The following is a 19,777-nucleotide window of genomic DNA, read 5'->3' on the forward strand; positions in this document are numbered from 1 at the left end:
TTTCTCTGAATTCATTTATTTAAGAGACAACACAGGCATTCAAAATTGTGAAACACAATATTAACACAGAGTAAGTTTGGAAAATTAAAAGGAATTGTTATATTCCATGTGCAGAATAAATATTGTTAAGCAAATGTAAACTAAGCTTTACTAGATACTAATTTACACATAAGTAAGCATTTTTATCTAAATTAAATGGCATACTGATTTTCAAGTTGATTATTTTATCAGTTACATGACAGTAAATACAAACATTTTAAGCATGTTTAAATGTGTAGTGTAATATAATGTAAGTAGTCTATTCTACAAGTTCATTATACTCCTGGCCTTCATGTTTGGATAAAAAGCATGCTGAACAGCGGCAATACATATTACACAAATTACCATTAATGATTTATGAAATGAATTACTGTATTTTGGATATAAAAATTTGTCAATGTTGGCTAGTTTTGGTAAACTTAGAATTTCTCAACTTTGCCACTAGCTAGCTATTTGAGCTAGTTGAAGTCTGTGCTTCCACTTACTGGACGAGATCCCAAGTCCCTAACCCAGAGCCTAATACTTCATGTCCTGTCAGAGGAATCCCAGTTTTGATCTGCAAATGTTTAGTTTTAAACTTTTCTAACACATGATTTTCATTTCAAAACCTTGTGTACATGCTAACATCTCTGAAATCCATAATTGTATGTTTGTAAAGAACAAAGTTCATTTTGTTGGTGAAGGCCACCCTGTCTTACAGAGAAAGCTAAGATCTTAGATCTCATGATCTAAGAGTATTCACTATAAAATCCACTACCATAGACTTTGTCTTCCTCCACATCCTATACTGTTTTCCAATGAACATGACCATTCTGTACCAAGTAAGAGAAAATCCTGACAAACCTAAAGGGACTTGCATTTTTCAGACAACTAGCTTGTGACTTATTTACATAATTTTAGAACAACTATTTGCTTTGCAGTCCTGTAAGGCAAACACACCAAGTATTTCAAAAGGCAGCCATACAGTAATGTTTCTAAAATAGCATAAGGTCTAACACAATTTGAAACCAACTGTCAAGAACTTTTTTTTTACTTTTAATTTCATATGTACAGAGCAGATGATATGCCTATCAGTGTTCATCTTACCTAATTTGCCACCTTATTCAAAATTCTCTCTTTGCAATCCATATCATCAATACACTTAGCAAGAACATGGATCAAATGGCAGAGTAAATCTAATTCATGCAAGAGAAAAACAGTTATACAACAACACATAAAACTTTACAAAAATTGGGAATACTGTTAATGTCAAATAAACAATGACCAAAGTAGGACTTTCATGCCAGCGGACCGATTCAGTCAAAATCCCGATTTGTAAGAACAAGTGGTGCCACCAGTGTCCAAACATACAGCACAATGCCAATCCAGCTGGAAGAGATTTTCACCCACACTGCTGTCCACTGACTCTTCATCTCACGAGAAGGCTCATACCTAAAATTTGAAGAAATGTAGAAGTGACTACTTTGGTGAATGGACTGTGTTACTAAGCCGTCAAACTACTAGGCCCCTTCACTCAAGCTTCCTTTGTATGGTTTTGTGATACCAATATGCAGTAGCTCAACCTGCTTCCATGCTTTCCATACTGACGCATAAGGAAGACTTCTTTGAGCACAGCACAGAACTGAGCAATCTTTCATACAGTTCTAAAGCACAGTACGTAATTCTACATGTAAGGAGCAGATGAGACCTGAGTAAATACTATGTGACTATTACGTACAAGACTGGAAGGTTTATGGGCCTCCCTTCTCAGCTAACACTACTTCCTCTTCCTCAGATTTGACAGATAGGAAATATATCCTGAAGTTAGTTGATTTTTGTATACAAGCAGAAATATAAATTTTACATTTTTAAAACTAATTTTTTAACATTTGGTATTATCCGATAGTCAAAGTTATCAATTACAGAGAGCTACTTACATCTTAGCTTAATAAGATAGTTTAATATTTTGATTAAAATACACTTTTTCATCATAAAAATATAAATACTAGGCTCAAAAACATCAGGGAAGAATAATATTTTTCTCTATCTTTTGGTGGTACAATAAATAATTTTATACACTATTTACAGACATGCATTAAAAATTACTGAAAACACACTTGTCCAACCATATAGGTCAATGTCAATCTTGTATAGAATCTTTTGTTAATCATTTTAGACAAAGTCGGTTTAAAAACAAACTATAAATTGTTACTTTTTTCAGGAAAGTGAATTTTGAAGGGATTGAAAACACGGTTAAGAGAATACTAAAAATAGAATCACAATGTATTCACATTAAAAAAATTCCAGCTATCTTATACCTGAAACTTATATCTGATGCTTTATGTGTATGATTGTATTTCCTCTAAGTATGTCTCAGCATGCAGTGCCCATGTCTATACAAGGGTATCAGATCCCCTAGAACTTGGAGTTACGAAAATTGTAAGTACCATATGGGTGCTGAAAATTGAATCAAATTGAATCTGGATCCCCTGTAGAAGCAGCCTGTGCTCTTAACCAGTCATCTATCAACAGCCCAGCTTAATGATAGAGTTTTAAAAGAACCACTGTTTTTAAGACTGTATACTATTACTATATTGTGTTAGCAATAAACTTACAGTATTAAAAATAACTAAACAGTATGTTAAATCAACTATTAACATGAATTTCTGTTAAAACATGGTTATATAAAGTTTTTCATTTAAACTTCAAGATTTGGAAAACCACTTTTGTGTAACTGTTAAGGAAGTAAAAAATCTGCATTTCTCACTCTCAGAATTCATTTTAACTAAATATTGAACTACATCATAGGATTAAAAAGTACTTTGGAGCTTGAGAAATGGCTTGCCTTGCAAATATAAGAACTGGAGTCTGATCCCAGAACCCACATTTTTAAAAAGCCAGGTGTGGTTGCTCTCACTTGTCATTCCACTAGGGGAAGAAGGGTGGAAACAGGGTAGTCATCAGAGTTTTCTGGCTAGCTAGCTAGTCTATTTGGTGTTCCATCTCTGGTCTTCACACACCAGGTACACATGCACTCAAGTATTTACTGTCACATATTTTACAACCGAGTCATGAAAAACCCACCAAATTACCCAAAGGTAACGTGAGACGTGAGTACCTGTACCAGTTGGTAAGGGTCATCATGGTATAGAGCGAAGCCAGGAAAAGCATGAAGTGAAAGAAGGAGTAACTGTAAGTGACGCCATCCCTTTCATTATCGACAGCTCGGTGGACATCATCTCCATCTTCTAGGGACCCGTCACTTCTGCCATTCCCATCTTCTATTAGTGTTGACTCATCACTTGTGAGAGTCAGCTTATTAACCTGACTATTGTTGGAAGTACGGATGCTGCATGAAAAAGTCAGAAAAAGAAACAACTTTTTAAAATAACTAATTCCTTAATCTATAGAAATACACTCCCTGTAAAAGATTTTATAGCCTTTCTTACCTTGAATAAAACACACACAGTAGGAAGAGTACCAGTCCTATGATCCCCTGGGGATGCCACCACTGCACAGACTGCCCATCCTTTGGGAGAGGTCTTGTGCTATTGAAGCCAATGATGCTTAGTAGACTTGGGTTGCAGTTTGTTTCTATAAAGTACATTGAGGTCAAGTTAAATGTTAGAGCAGTATAAAAAATTAGGACATTTAATCCTTGGAACCTCAAAGAGGGTTGGTTAAAAAAGGCACAAGTTAATGACATAATATAATTTGCATGTATTAAGGGGTTTTTCCTGCCTAATTTTATTTTAGAAAACATAAATTACTGTATTTCCAACCTTATGAGAGCCAAGATATCTTGATCAACAAATGGATACAATTTAGACAACCTACCTAGTACATTTACAAATACAATGCAAACTGGTGTAGCCATTTAATATTTAACAAAATAGACTACAAACCAAAACTAATAGGGAAGGACACTACACACTTAGTCATCAAAGGAAAAATTCATCAAGATGACATTTCAATTCTGACTAGGACACCCAAGTTTGTAAAAGAAGCACCCTCACACACTAATAGTGGGAGACTTCAATACCCCACTCTCACTGATGGATAGATTATCCAGACAAAAACTAGACACAGAAAACTGGAGCTAACAAACATTACAAACCAAATGAACCTAACGTGTGTGTGTGTGTTGTTGTTGTTGTTTTGTTTGTTGAGACAGGGTTTCTCTGTGTAGTTTGATGCCTATCCTGGCTGTCCTGGATCTTGCTCTGTAGACTCGGCTAGCCTCGAACTCACAGAGATCCACCTGCCTCTGCCTCCCGAGTGCTGGGATTAAAGGCCTGCACCACCACTGCCCGGCTACAGATTTTTACAGAATACAAAAGCATATACCTTCTCTGCACCTCACCACATAGTTAGACAAAAAGCAAGTCTCAACAGATAGAAGAAAATTACAATAACTTCCTGCAGCCTCTCAGATCACCATGGATTAAAGATGCCTATCCACAACAGAAATGACAGAAAGATTACAAACTCAAGGAAACTGAACAACCCTCTACTGAATGAAAACTGGGTCAAGACAGAAATAAGTTAAAGACTCTAAAAATGAAAATAATAAACAGCATACCCAAGCTTATGGGGACACAATGAAAGGGGTGCCAAGAGGAAAGTTCATAGCACTGGGTGCCTATATGAACAACTGGGAGGTCTCATACTAGCATAGCAACGTAACAGCACACCTGAGAGCTCTAGAAGCAAAGGAAGGAAGCACACCCAAGAGTACACAGCAAGAAATAAACTGAGTCTGAAATGAAAAAAAGGAGGAAGCAAAGAGGACAATCAAAGGATCAATGAGACAAAGAGTTGGTTCTTTGAGAAAATCATCAAGATAAAAGCTAAAAGACAAGAGAGAATATCCAAGATCACATCAGAAACGAAAAGGGGGGCATAACAAGAGACACTGATGAAATCCAGATAATTATAAGGACATACTAAAAACCTGTATTCTACCAAGTTCGGTAAACTAAAAGAAATTAATTTTCTCCATAGGTACCACTTACCAAAATTTAATCCAAGATCAAATAAACAATTTAAATAAACCTTAAATCCCTAAGAAAATAAAAGCATTCATTAAAATTCTCATCTCTTGTAGCCACATGAGGCTTCCAGTGGAGGGACTGGGTTGCATTCAATTGAGTTGTTGGCCAAGTGGGTCCCATGGAAATCCCCAAACAACCCAGGCTGTTGCTAAGACAAAAGGGTTGCTCTCTGCAAACTGATACCAGGACTCCATTGCTGAGGACAACACTCACACAACTTACTGAATATGGACCCCTATGTTCTAGTCTCTTTGGTGTAGGAAGGTACTCTGCAGGCTACCCAGCCATAAAACCTTTGACCTACAATCTGTCCTGCTTGCAAAATATGCTAGGGCAATGATAGCACAAAACTTGTGACTTAAGGCCCACTCCATGAGAAGGAACTTATATCTGACACTATTTGGTTGACCAAAACCCACAAATTAGATAGTCCCGAGACTTCAGGGTAAAACCAAACACTACTGGTCTTAAAAAATTCAATCCCTCTCCAGACAAGTGGAGAGTCTAAATAGACGGTCTCTTTCAAATTCTTCCCCTCAAGAGCTCAGGGAGTCCTGCATAAGCAGAGGTGGAAAGATTGTAGGAACCAGAGAAGATGGAGGACACCAGGAGAACAAGGCCCTCTGAATCAATCAAGGCACATATGAGCCCAGACTGAAGGAGCAAGCACAGGGTCTACAGGGGTTCTGTACCAGGTCTTCTGCATACATACTATAACTACTAGCTTCGTATTTTTATGGGACTTCTGACCCTGAAAAGGAGTGGGTCTCTGACTCTTGTCCTTTCTTGGGATTCTTCTCCTGTTGGGTTGCTGTGTCCAAGTTTGACATGATAGCTTTTGCTTCATCTTAGATATCTTGTCATGTTTGGTTGTTATCTTTTAGAACCCTGTTCTTTTCTAATGAGAGACAGAGAGTGGATCCAGAGGGAGGGGAGGTGGAGAGGAGCTGGGAGGAGTAGAAGGAGGGAAACTATAATCAGGATATATTGTATGAGGAGAGCAATTTATTTACAATAAAAAAAATAAAAATAAAAGAATCCTACAGTGACCTTAAGGTGATACACTGGACACCTTGGTGGGTTGCAGGAGTTAATCTTGATTATTTTGGTAGCATAGGTCTGCTGTTGTGCTTGTTATTTTTTCAACAGAACAAAGGCTAAATCAGAAATTACTCTTGGTACCACTCATAATGCACAATTCTTATTCTTCCCACAGACAGTGGACAAAGATCTTTGTTTCAATGAACTTCACTGCATTTACTCTTGTAAGCTAAAAGAGGAAGGATGCTGTGAAGAAATACAACCCCTCAGTAAAACTGTGTGCCCTAAGCATTATTGCTCCCAACCAAATAGCTACAGCCTTAAAGCATTATATATATATGTATATATATACATATATATATACACACACACACACACACACACATATTCATACATACATACATACATATATATATGTATATATAATATATCTATTACTTAAGTCCACTGTATCTATTACCCTCATAAAACTCAAGGAGATAAAATCCATCTTGTAAAAAGAAAAGAAAAACAATGCCTTTCCTACCAATTTCTTTGCCATTTTGAAAGGATAAGCATACACTTAAGTGCCCAATATATATTCACTTATAATTTCAACAAATCCAAATCTTCACTCTCCACTTCATTAATGAAAACTCCATCAGGCTAACTTCTCAAGCAAATCGTTAGTGATATTTTAAAACTACTTATTTTGGAATGAGGGAAGAGGATTCTCTATACACTAAGATCCCTGTCTCTGTAACAACTGGAAAAGTATTTAATGAGTTTGTAAACAGTGTGATTAGAGTCAGAGAAAGTATTTTATACAAATATGATTTTAAAGGAAAAAATTCTTTTCTAAAAATAGTAAGTTCTTTGTCCTTTCAGGACATACAGGATTTTATTTCCCATGGAATTCAGTGTGATGAATACAGAGATTTATTACAAAACCAGCTATCTACTGCAAGATAGTTACAAAAAATGTGATATAATTTACAACTGAGAAAACACTTAAAGCTAGGAATGGTTCATACTCAGAATTTGAGGCTGAGGCATGAGGAATGCCAAGAGGTCATGGTTGGCCTGGGCTGCAAAGTGAAACTCTGCTTCAAACAAAACATAAAACACTGAAAATACTTTATTTCTTCCTATATACAACTATCTTACATACTGTAAAAATTAAGTATATATGTTTTCATAGAATTTCTTAGAACCATATCATTTTGTTAGTGAAAGAAGAAACAAATGAAAAGGAAGACAGCAATACCTTAAGATGAAGTAATACTATTTACATGCTTTACTCCTCTACCAGCCCAGTTAGGGAACTTCCTCCCTTAAAATGAACAGTTCTGAATAAAAGTCAGTACCACAAAACTCATGACAAATACAACATACCTGGTTCATTGGTCATAGCAGACCATGTCAAATACATTGTGTAGACTGTAATTACTGAAGACTGTAACAAGCCAGATCTTGGTTGTGATTCCTACAAACAAAATATTAAGTAATACAAATAAATGTCTGACATTCTGATGTATGAAAATTTAGAAAGTTAAAGGCTTCATAAAAATGAATGCTAGGAAGTGCATACTTGGATCTTGGGCAGTATAGACATTACAGAAGCGCCAATGCAGAGGAGCATGTTGACACTGATGAATGCCTTATTTTCTGAACAACTGGCTGGGTGAGTGTAGTAGACAAAGAATAAGATGATGGCAACTAAAGACAGCAAATAATTCAGAGCTGTAGCTGATAACAGGGCTGTGAAAGAAATACAATGGCATTATTAGATCTTATAAAAATACTAGAAATTCAGCCTGGTACTTGTTTTTAAATAAAACTTAGATATTATGTAACTAGCCAATTAACTCAAGCTTCTTCTTAGAATTATACTACTACAGAAATAGCCTTAGGTGTTAGGCAGCCTTTATACTTTTATAAATAATGTGGTCCCAAGTGTTTGTTTTCTGTTTATTGCTTCTGCTGAATTAACACAATTCTATGCTATTTCTAGTAGTCTTCCCTTTAAAATTTTACTTTTAATGTACTAGGAAATTTGTCTGCCAAAATATATGCTTTAAGCAACAGACTCCATACATCATTCCAGCTATTCACAGATCTTTTGGTTTCCTTACTAGTTCCCAGATATAGTGCTAGTTAGTAAGTAAATTAGTAAATTACTTACTAATGTTCAATAAGTTGCTGACACAGTCACTCTGTTCATAGAAGATTTTGTGTTCATAGGAAATCAGAACACAAAATCCTAAGTGATTTCCCTGCAAACTATTCTGTCCTCATCAATGTTCACTATGCTGAGGATCCTCTGAAATAAAAGCTTACCTGCATACCAACACCTTGAGTTTCCTTCTTCCATTTTTTCAACCCATGATTCATTCCAAGAATGGGCAAAATCAATAAGCAAGACTAATTGTATGAGGATGAAACAAAAGGCACCTGCCATGCCGACATAAAACCACACTGAAAGGAAAAATAACGTATTTTAAGCGAAGGAATGACTGCTTTAGTTTTTATTATTTTTCTTAATAATATGATACAAAAAGGGAAAACAAACTTGTATGGAAATTGATTTTGCAACTGGAATAAAACAAAAACCAAACAGTAAGAGAATGACAAATCTGGGTAGCAGTTATTATGACATTCTGTACAACAAACAAACAAACAAAAATATTATCACAGAATTGTTTTTTAAATCCTCACCAGTTGTAAAAGTGCCTTCTGGAATGAAGAAAGCTCCAACAATAATTGCAACTGCTGTAGCAAATTTAAAGAACCAGAATCTAAGATAGAAAGGAATGTATCTTTAATAATAAGCACCCAACAAATAACTCAAACAGTAAATCTCAGAACCACTTAAAGAACTGTTACACTTTACCTAATAGTTTTAAGCATATACTGAGAAAAAAAAAAAAAAAAAGAAAAAAACCATTACACAGGCTATTGTAAGGATGATCTTCAGAAAGATGTGCCACCAATTCATTTGAGAATACTGGCTTCATTCCAAAGGATTGAGCTGGTTAGTATGTGAATATAAAAAGTACAATTTCATTTCACAAATGAATAGCTTCAATAAATTATGACAAATGTCTATATTTAAAACAATAAGACAGCCAATAACTAAAATGGTAAAAGCCTGTTATAGAACACTTTTTATTAATGCAATATTACATTTTTACTCCATCTTTGGCATAGCATGTTGACAAATAAGCAATAAAACATACTAAGAAAAATGAGTTTGTAGGAAGAAATAGATAAAATTCAAACATTCAAATAAACTACCAGATGAGATAGATATTCAATATTAAAGGAGACCAATTAAATTAGCACTTTTTTCCTAGGTTGTGAAAACAATCACTTGGAAAAATCAATGTCTGTTGAGGTATAAAGTTTCTTTCGATTCAGCTGCCTTGTAGATCTAAGAAATTGAGAGTTCTATGTAATAGGACAGGTTCACTGAAAGTTAAAAGAAGGGGCAACACCACCTCTTCTTTTAATCACATATACACATCCTCCTTTGAAAATAAGATAATCAGGTGATGCCAATAAATGACTCACCACCATTATTTAATATCCAAAACAAGGCTTTCTCTAGGAAAATCAACCAGAGTTCTTAAAACTTTTTATGGTCAAGATGACTCTGCTTTGAAATTTCGTTGGGTAAATTCAAAATTGCCAGGAGGAAAAAGGTTCTCTAGACTTTTCTCTCAAATAATTCAAGGCTTACCCGTTGTGGACCGCGGCTCTAGGATCACTGCTGCTTTTCACTTTGATCATTAGTAAAGAGAGGAGAAGGTAGAACATGGCCAAGCCAAAGCACAAGCGATACACAGCTTTGTAGCCAACCAGAATGCTACAGGGAACAACACCTTTCTCATTCTCACAGAACCCAGGAATCTAGGAAAACAAAATGGGCTTATGATCAATACTTTTCATGAACTCAGAGTTCCAAGTAAACTGTTATCTGCTTTATAAGCCATGCAAATAAATATAATCAAAATAACCCTGCTGCATTTTAATGGGGGTAGGGCCAGGCATGGTGGCACAAGCATTTAATCCCAGCACAGCAGGAAGCAGAAGCAGGGAGAGCTCTATGATTTCAAGGTCAGCCTTGTCTGCACATAGGTCCAAGCCAGCTGGGGCTACAGGTGACACTTTGTCTTACCAAAAGAAAAAAAAAAATCAAAAACAAGAACTTCCAAACAATAGACAATAAACAAACAATGGCCATATCTGGCCATATCTATGCTGGATGATTATTTTGAGCTGGAGATTTTAAATCTTTAAATATGTATCTGAATGTTACATAAAAATAAAAATGCACGTTTATAGCATACCATAATCCTAAGTTTTATGAGACTTGCATTCTATTGTGAAGTACTGAATTACATATGTAAGATAAGTGGGAAGAAATGAACAAAAACTTAAAGAATTAAATAAAACAGTCATTTCTAAGACTGTAGAGCATTTTTAAAAAATGGCTTTTTAATGCTACTTAAATCCATTTTGAGTATAAGATCTTTCACTGCTATTTCTGACTTAACTTGAGCTAACAATACTTCATATTTTAATTCATACTCCTGAGACAGCAGTGACCATTTCAGAAAGGTAACTGGGTAGGGAGGAGAGGTGCAGTAATAGAGCCCTTCCCATGCAACACACGTGAGGCCTTGGCCTTGATCTCCACCACCACACACTCACAGACACAGCTGCAGTGAAATCAGGATGCCAAAAGGGAAACTTTGTGAGTTAAGTGTCAGTATTATTGAAAACTACATATATTATATGTATAAGAATAAACCATTCCTCCCACCCTAGTCCCAGTATTCCAAAGATACTGAATTTAGGCACTAGTTTTTTACCGTCATATCCAGCGGCTGTTGAAGTCCTGACCTTCTTTAACCCTTGGTGCACTGACAGTCTTTCCGACAAGTCTGTCTAAATCCTGTATACTTGTGGCTTCTCTCCCCACTTCCTCCAGTGCTGTGCTTCCTTTCTGTCAAGTCCCCGAAGAGCTGTTGATGAGGTTCTAGCAGCACTAACTCTGAATGGGTTTCTACAGCATTGCTGCCAGGATTTCTATTTCCAGCTCTCAAAACATAATCACTCTGATCTGAACTGTTTTCTAATTCCTCACATGTGTACAGTGTTTGGCCTCCATATCATCTGCCCAAAATACATCTATTTAAAATTAATTAGGTATATGCATATGCCATAGGACACTTTTGGAGATTAGATGGAACTCAAGGTTATTAGTGGGTTTTCTCTTTCCATCATGTGGGTTCCTGGGATGGAACTCAAGTTCATTGAGCTTGGTAGCAAGTACATTTTGCCACAGCCACCAAGCCATCTAACTGGCCCTGATATTGCTATCTTGTAACTCTGATCCTTAATAGAACAAGATTAGGAAGGGGACAATAATGAAGTCATCAAGTTTATCCTTCATTAAAAGATTTGTGCCTTTATATGAAAAGGCATGACATAGCCTGCTATTTCTCTCCTTATGACATGAAAATGCAAGACAGTTGACTGCAAGCAAAAGACCCTCACTGGAACCAAACCTTCTTGGCTCCCTTATTTCAAATCTGCCACATCCAAACATATAAGAAAGAAATTTCTGTTAAACCACCATTTTGTAGTATTTTTGGCAGCCTAAACTACATACATACAAGTATATGATAGCTTTAAGTCAACATGTTACAGACTATATATTCCCTTATGTTCCCATTAGCCAACTCACTGAAGGAAAAAATAATGAAAATTACTGTATTTTCACTTTTTAGAAGATTTCTTTTTTGATTATGTGTCTGTGTGTGCATCTGTCCACATGACTATTGGTACCCACAGAGACCAGAAGAGGACCATCAGATCTCTGGGAGCTGGAGTTTAGGCAGCTGTGAGCCACCCAACAATGGATGTTAGGAAGCAAATTCTGGTCCTCTGGAAGAGCAGCAAGCACTTAAGAGCAGTACTTTGCCCCTGGTCTCCAAGAACTCGAACCTGACTGATGAAATTCTAGCACTACCAATATTGGAATGCCAGGCAGACTCCGTCACTCCAACATAATTCACATCGATTTGAGGCCTGCTCCCTCATGGATCCTATCATAGAGCCTCTAGATTTACAGGCTTGACTTCTATCTTTATAATCTTCAGACAAAATTGATTAAAAATCTTTCCTAGTCATTATTGCTTCTTCATTTTCAGGCACTGCACTTAAGTTTTACTTATTTTTAAATTGTCCCCTTTTCAGGAACAAAAAGAAAACACGCATGCACACAGTCCACTTTCCAATTACGGCGACATTACCAAAGTACAGTTTCTTTACTTTCTTATTGACATGTATATTAGTTACACACAATGTCTTTCAACATGACATTTTCACACACACATATAACGTACCTGATCAAATTCACCCCATCCTATTCTTGTCCCACTCCCCTCCTACTGACCCCTGTTGTCTTCCTATCTGCCCCTTTCTACTTTGGATCTTTTGTTTTGTTCTCTGACCCAATGATTTCATTAGAGTTGCTTCCGGAAGCACTGTAGACTTCTTTACAGTGCCATGAGCATCTTAACACTGGCTACACCACTGAAGAAATGATCTTTTCCTCCCCCAGAAACTACTAACTGCATGGAAATGCCAAGAAGAGGCAGAATCTTGTGAGCACCTCCCTTCTCCATCACTGATCTTGTGCACATTCTGTGCACATCCAGATGCTGTGAGTGTGCAAGCAGAGTTTGTGTTATGCCTGAAAGTTGGGATTTGACACCACTCTTCATTTTCCTCTGGCTCTTACCTTCTTTCTGGGAACATTTTCTGTGCTGCCATCACAGAACTGAACAAGCTACTTCCTATTGTCTTTCCTAAAAGAATATAACCTACTAAAACTAGGATTATATATTACTGTATTTTTATATTACTTTCTTTTCAGTACCCAAAGTTATTAATGTATGTGCTACAATTTCAGTTCATCCAGAGTAAAACGAAAGACTGACCTTATTCAGTTGTTCTTCCATCCCTGGTATTAACATTACACATGCTACACACACTCCAACAAGCAAGAAAAGTGCATAGATCAATCTCGTCACGGTCGAGTTGTTTCCACTCGGGCAGCAGCGGCACAGCAAGCACGGGGCGCTGCCACACAGACATGGTATCTGGGAGAAACAGTGAAGGTCAGCACAGTTCTCAATGGTTCAACAAAATGTACATTCTGTTTGTTGAAACGGGCACAAACAGTGACATTCATTAAAAAAAGATTAAAATATCTGGTTCATATACATTATCTGTATGTTCTAAAACCTAGAGGCCAAGATGGAGCAAGGACTAACAATAAACAGCCCTTGTCCGACACACCAAGTAAAACAAGGGAAATAATAAGAGCAACCAAGATTTAGCTAAGAAATGGAATAGTCATAAACAGCACAGCTACTAACCTCACCTCCAGCCCCTGCCTCCCAGATAAGAATACAGCCATAAAATTGTGGGAATTCTCATCCCAAGAAGATGGAGGAAACAGAGCGGGGTAGGGAAATATCATCCACCACAACACCAAAGTAAATCGGTGTTCTTGTTTTTTCCTTTTCAACCTTTCTGTTTATAGCTATAAAACTGTAAGAACAGCCCTTAAAAAAAAAAAAAGGCTAAGGGAACAACTGGTTAACTAGCTAACTTTCTCTAATGAACTCTATGCTAAACTAGGAAATGAACAGGCTCTTGACCAGAGAGTGTAAGGTGCACAGGCATTAACAAGAAATATCTCAAAAAGACAAAGTTTAAGTATTCTCACAAGGACTGGCCATAACCTGGACTGAACTCCATCAGTCAGACTTCAGGTGGAATGAACCAGGGCATTCCTGGGGAAAGGAATCAGACATCCAGGGAAATTGTGTTGTTGTAAACACTTTGCTATAGCCAATATAACTGGTAAGATGTACACAAAGACGTTTTACATTATGCTTCAGGAACAGAAATAGATGGCACAGTGATTATGCAAACATTCACTTGAAAAATTAAAAGTAAAGAATTCTATGACTACAAGATAAAAAATAAGACATTTTAAATAAAAATAACTGAGTGAGAAGGAAATATACTGCCAGTGTACTTTACTTGAGCTACAGAAGAGAGCGAGAGAGCGAGAGTGCAGACTAGCTCAGCAATGAATGAAAAAATAGCAGATCACAGAGATACTGAAGGAAAGAATGGGAAGAAACAAAAGAACTAACCAGCATGCTATCCAGGAACAAAAAGATGCAGCTGAGAATGGAATTATGAATGGGGAATAGTACCTAAATACAAGCCAAGATGAAATAACAGTGATCAGACTTACCTTCGCTTTAACAATGGAAAAAACATCAAGTACTTCAAACACATTATGAACTAATAAAACTGGAAAGAAGAAATGCAAGGTAGTAATTTTGGAAAGGAGATGATGTAAGCCATAGAATCTGCCCATCTTTCTAACTCGGAGAATGGCTCAGCACCACAGTCCACCTGCTGAGACAGAGCTGGGAATTCAGGGAGGTGAAAGCAGCTAGCACTCCTAGGGCAGGATCCCACAGTGGGAGCAATGGGCAAGCAAGCGCCATCTCCTGGGCAGAGTCATATTCAACTGAACAAATTACCCAAGGAGGCTGTGGGTGTTGGGTAGAGCAACAACACTACTGGATTACTTAGCACTAAATGGGCTGTACCCATTTTATTTATTTAATTTAAAAAAAAGCAAGCATCAAAGACATAAAAATCTCTTAAGTAATTCACCTTATGTCCAAGAAAAAAAACCCAAAATAGTTTTTAACATGGAAGTAAACCCAGCCTTCATCAAGGTAAAATGTATACCTGACATCTAACAGGAAACTGGAAGACATGCAGAAGAGCAGGCAAATAAAATCCATGAGGACCAAGTAGTCAACAACTAATCTGGGAAGGGGAACATTTGCAGAGGTCTTTTAATACGATTGTTAAGGACACCTCACACACGCGAGACAGTCGAGGGAAACACAAGCACGGAAAGGAGAGATATGGGAGATAATTTAAAAGAACCTTATTAAATATTTGGAGATTAAGAAAAGGTATGTCAGCTCAATACCAATAAAACAGAAAAGACTAATGAATCTGACTAAGGCACAGCAACAGAAATGATCCAACATAAAAAAAAGAAGATGCTTCAAGAGGCGGATCGGTGCATTATGACACAACCTCAAGGGGTTAATGTGAGTGAAATTAGAGTCCCTGAAGGACTGAAGAAAAGGGAGAACTCCTGCAGAAATAATTACCAAATGATTTCTCTCAATTCAATAAAAACTACACATTCACATATCCAAGTTGAATAAAACCTCAGCAAACTAAACATGATAAAAATCAGACTAAGTACCACCATAATAGATTACTTAAAAATAGTAATAAGCAGAAAAATCTTAAAAGCAGGCAAAAATAATATAAATGAATAAAGGCCTATTTATATAGAGGAATAAAGACAAAAATAACAGTGGTGGCAAGAAATAGTTCCAGACAAAAGTCAGTACTGAAAGTGGAAAAAAAAAAAAAAAAAAAAAAACCTTAATTTTGTAGTCAGTGATAATAGTTTTCAAAAGTTAAAGCAAAAGATGGACTTTTTTAGGAACAAAAAAAGGAAGGAAACCAAATCTGAAAGATGCAAACTATCAGAGATATTGAATATATATTCTTACTTAAGACATGGACATGAATTACTAGTACTAATCCAAAGATGCTATAAGAAAAACAATAGATTAATACCATTCTGGACATGAACATAAAAATAACTAAATTTTAGCACATCAAGTAGAAATAAAAAAGGAATAGAATACTGTTACCAAGTTAAGTTTTAGTGTGGGGCAAAAATATGGCTCAACCAATTTAATTCACTGTATTAACAAACTAAGGAAAAACCTCAACCTGGTCATCTCAATACATGCAGAAAAGCTACATGATGAAATTCAATACCCTCAGCCAATGAGTTGGAAAAAAGTATCCTAGGCTTGAAAAAAGGAATTTACAAAATATCTATCATTCTCATGTACATTTAAATCAAATGCATTTTTTCTGCCATCTAAAACAAGGCAAGCATGGTGTTTATATTTACATTGCGGATCTTAGCCAACATGGGAGACAGGAATAAAAGATGTAAAACTCAGAGGGAAAGACATAACTGAGGAGAACAAAACAAGGCCTCTGGTAGATAGATGAGCACCAAGTAGAGCCAACAAGGTACTAACTACATAAAATCATGCTTTAGATGCAAAATGGACACTTCCCACTTGGCTCCCCAAATATAGGTATCCTTTACAGACAGGAAGCTGCAAGTTTTCTCCAGTGCACCAACAGTCTCAGATGAGCTTTCTGCTAGAAATGGCAATACTAGACCATTTCATTATAAGTGGACAAGTCCCATCAAACTGTTCTATGTCCCATAGCAACCAGGGATAATTTCTACACCCCCCAAAAAAAAGAAAAAAGAAGAAAGAAAAGGTCATTGAATTACAATGGTAGGAAATTGGTATCTAGTCATTCCCTACTTACTTCTTAATTATTTAACTACATTAACTATTTTGGGTAAAGAACTGATTGTGATTATTTACAAGGTCTAGTTATAAAAAAACAAAACAAAACAATTCTATTCAAAACACAAATGATGACCTCAGCTTAGGGAAAGGTATGTTAATTAGTAGCTGATAATATTTGTAGATCTATGATTGGACAATAGGTCCAGAGATCCTTACCTGTAATTTTTCTTTCATATTTTTTTTTAGTTCAGTAACAATATTCTGTAAATCTTTTATGAACAAGAAGGTTAGAGTTACTAAACTTGACTAAGTCCGCAAAAATTGTTCAAATAGCAAGCCTTTAAATGATGGGTTACTTGACATAATTTAATGAATTCAAAGATAGAAATATTTGAATAAAATTTTACTTTATCAAAAGCTTTCAAGTAAATGAGCATATTAACTTGGAAATGTGAAAAAAGATGGATTCATATGTCATAGGGAAAATTCTATTTATAGATATGTACTGAAATTCAATAATTAAAACAGAGACAAGCATACAGAACAAAAGGGATGATTCCAATTACACACCATGAATCCTCAGCTCAGTCATCAGGAAGTAGAATCGGGATGAACAACGTAACCACTTAGCTCCGGTCAGGATCAACCCTGCATATTGTTACTACCTTTTCAGCGTGCTAATAAAAGATGAGGCAAGGCAGTGTCAGTTTTAGCAAATGCATTCTTTTTTTTTTGAGCTGAGGATCGAACCCAGGACCTTGCGCTTGCTAGGCGAGCGCTCTACCACTGAGCTAAATGCCCAACCCCATTCTTTTAGTGGACAAGAATGGCAATCGAAGTTGTAGAAATAGTAACATAACTTATCCCATGGTGTTCTCCAAAGCCATATTGACTTAAAATACAAAAAAATTGCTTAAAACTTTAAAAAAGGAAATAAAGAAAACACTGACCTTGAGATCAAAAATAGGTGCTCATAACTGAACTGGAAAATAATAAAATGAGGAATTCATATCCCTTCATCCCTATGATCTCAATAAAATTGCTTTATGCCCACATCACAACCAAACTAATTCTAGAGTTACAAATCATATAACTCAATATATCAAGAAAGGAAAAGTTTCATAATAACTATTGTATGCATGTGTGTCTGCGTGGTAGTATGTTCCGAGCGGGGCGGGGGGAAGGTCAGAGCAGAAGAGGGAATCTGATTTCCTCCAGCCGGAGTGACAGGCAGTTGTGAACAGCCAGAGGCGGGTGCTGAGAACCAAACTCCACATCTAGCAGGAGCAACAAGCACTAGCTGAATCATCTTCCCACGCCCTTATTTATTAATTTTTGGTTTTGTTTTGTTTTGTTGTTGTTTTGCTTTTCGACACAGGGTTTCTCTGTGTAGCCCTCGCTGTCCTGGAACTCACTTTATAGACTGGTCTCAATCTCCATAGAGATCCGCCTGTCTCTGCCACCCTGAGCACTGGCATTAAACGCATGCGCCACAAACCCCTGGCTTATTTATTAATTTTTATTGCACTAAATTCTGCCTTGTGTATAGATGGTTCACCAGACTTCGTTGGACTCTCTTAATTTCTATGGTCAAGTTTCTAAAATCCAACTGCAAATAGAAATACAAGAGAATAGCTTGTAGGAGCAAGAACTTCCACATAGTACTTGATAAAAATTAAGCATTTATAATTCGTGTTATACCAAAGCACATTTTAAGAGACAAAGCATGTAAATTGGCCAGTACGTTCGTTAATGTACATGCAATGGAATCATTTGGTTACTCAGAAAATTGTTTAGGGTTAAACTTAGAAATCACAGGTTTGAATCCATAAAATAAAACCTCTCCCAGAGCAATGAAGCTCTTTATTATAAACGGCCTCGCCAATGTTTTGTCTAGTGGGGAATGGGGTTGTCTGTGCCCTCTGGGTTACGAAATCCTGTCATTATACTAAAGATGGTTATACTGTCTAACGAAACGCAGCATACCCTTACAAAGCGTCGACTTTCAGATTGCACGCCCATGTCTTACGTCAAAAAAAAAAAAAAAAAAAAAAGGTAGTACCACGAAACCGAAGAGCTTTTCTAGAAACAGACATTTGGAAGTATGCAGATTCAAGCCACCAGAGCCGAAGAAGGTACTGAGATTATTTTATTTCAAAAAACGAGGTGACTACCTTCGACACGGCTGTCAAACCTGTTCCAAATAACGGGCCCGATTCCCCGGAGGCTGCACGTCAGAACAAAAGAGGCCTCCGGGGAATGACAGTGCCGCAGTGCGAGGTCGCCGGGCACCAAGGGGCAGAGAGAGACGACGTGCCCACCGGAGGCAGGAGCTGGAACAGCGACGGCCCAGGCAGACACCACCCCAAAGGGAGCGATCAGCTGGGGCGGCTCCCCTGTCCGCCCGGCCTCGCCCTCCTCACTAAGCTCCAGCCCCGAAGCGGAGCCGCACAGACCGAGGAAAGACGGAAAAGCCGGCCCGCACCAGCCCGCATCGGCCGCCAACCCCAGGCCGCCTTACCCAGCTCGCCACGGAGCACAGCCCCAGCACGCTCCCCATCGCCTCGGCGTCGCGGGCCCAGCGTCTGCCAAGATGGAGACAGCTTCTCGCCTGCTTTCCTGGGCTTATTTACTGTCTGGCAGCCACTTCCGGTGCAGAACGCACCCGCCCCTCGGCCTGCGTCACTTCCTCTCAGACTGGGGCGGAGCGACGGCGGCTCTGCGTTCGTAGTACGCGTGCGCCTCGCTGGAAGGTTAGGCTCTTTTGTATTTAGCAGTGCGTCCTGGCAACTCTCCTGGAAATAGGTTTCTGGCTTTGCCGAGTGAGCCTGCTTAGCCAAGTAAATTAGACCGTGTTAGGGAAGTCCCTTGCTTACCCATCTACTTGAATTTGGACGTTAGCAGAGCTCGGTACTGTTCTCGTTCTGCTTTTTGAGAGATCAGGGTCATCTTGGGATTTAGCCATTTCGTCTCCACTTAACGTCCCTTTTCATCTAGTTTTGTGGTCCCCTTTTCTGTTTACATACGCAGATAACGCCTGCAGCCACTGTGTGGAACCAGTTTTGCTGGTATACACACATCCATATCCTCACCCCATCCGCAAAATATGATGCTTTCTCTCAGATCTTCTGTTAACTGTCGATG

At 37.6% G+C, this 19,777-nt stretch overlaps 1 protein-coding gene across 1 annotated transcript; it reads right to left on the reverse strand.

The window, feature by feature from the left end:
- Serinc1 (serine incorporator 1) lies at window positions 1-19,296 on the reverse strand. The gene is made up of 10 exons (XM_036168798.1): window positions 19,155-19,296; window positions 13,106-13,267; window positions 9,835-10,004; window positions 8,811-8,890; window positions 8,433-8,570; window positions 7,684-7,853; window positions 7,488-7,578; window positions 3,468-3,612; window positions 3,137-3,367; window positions 1-1,470 (listed from the first exon to the last, which is right to left on the reverse strand). Exons 1-10 carry the CDS (start codon window positions 19,191-19,193, stop codon window positions 1,335-1,337), a joined length of 1,362 nt encoding a protein of 453 aa, XP_036024691.1. The 5' UTR covers window positions 19,194-19,296; the 3' UTR covers window positions 1-1,334.
- Window positions 19,297-19,777: the final 481 nt, after the last annotated feature.

This window comes from Onychomys torridus, chromosome 19 (assembly GCF_903995425.1).
Source record: "Onychomys torridus chromosome 19, mOncTor1.1, whole genome shotgun sequence".
Classification (NCBI taxonomy): Eukaryota; Metazoa; Chordata; class Mammalia; order Rodentia; family Cricetidae; genus Onychomys; species Onychomys torridus.

Coding starts and splice junctions, on each gene's coding strand:
- Serinc1 (XM_036168798.1), bottom strand. CDS start 19,193: ATGGGGAGCGTGCTGGGGCTGTGCTCCGTGGCGAGCTGG. Junction 7,579..7,683: donor CTATACTGCCCAAGATCCAA/GTATGCACTTCC, acceptor TTTTGTTTGTAG/GAATCACAACCAAGATCTGG. Junction 1,471..3,136: donor ACCCTTACCAACTGGTACAG/GTACTCACGTCT, acceptor TTCAAATTTTAG/GTATGAGCCTTCTCGTGAGA.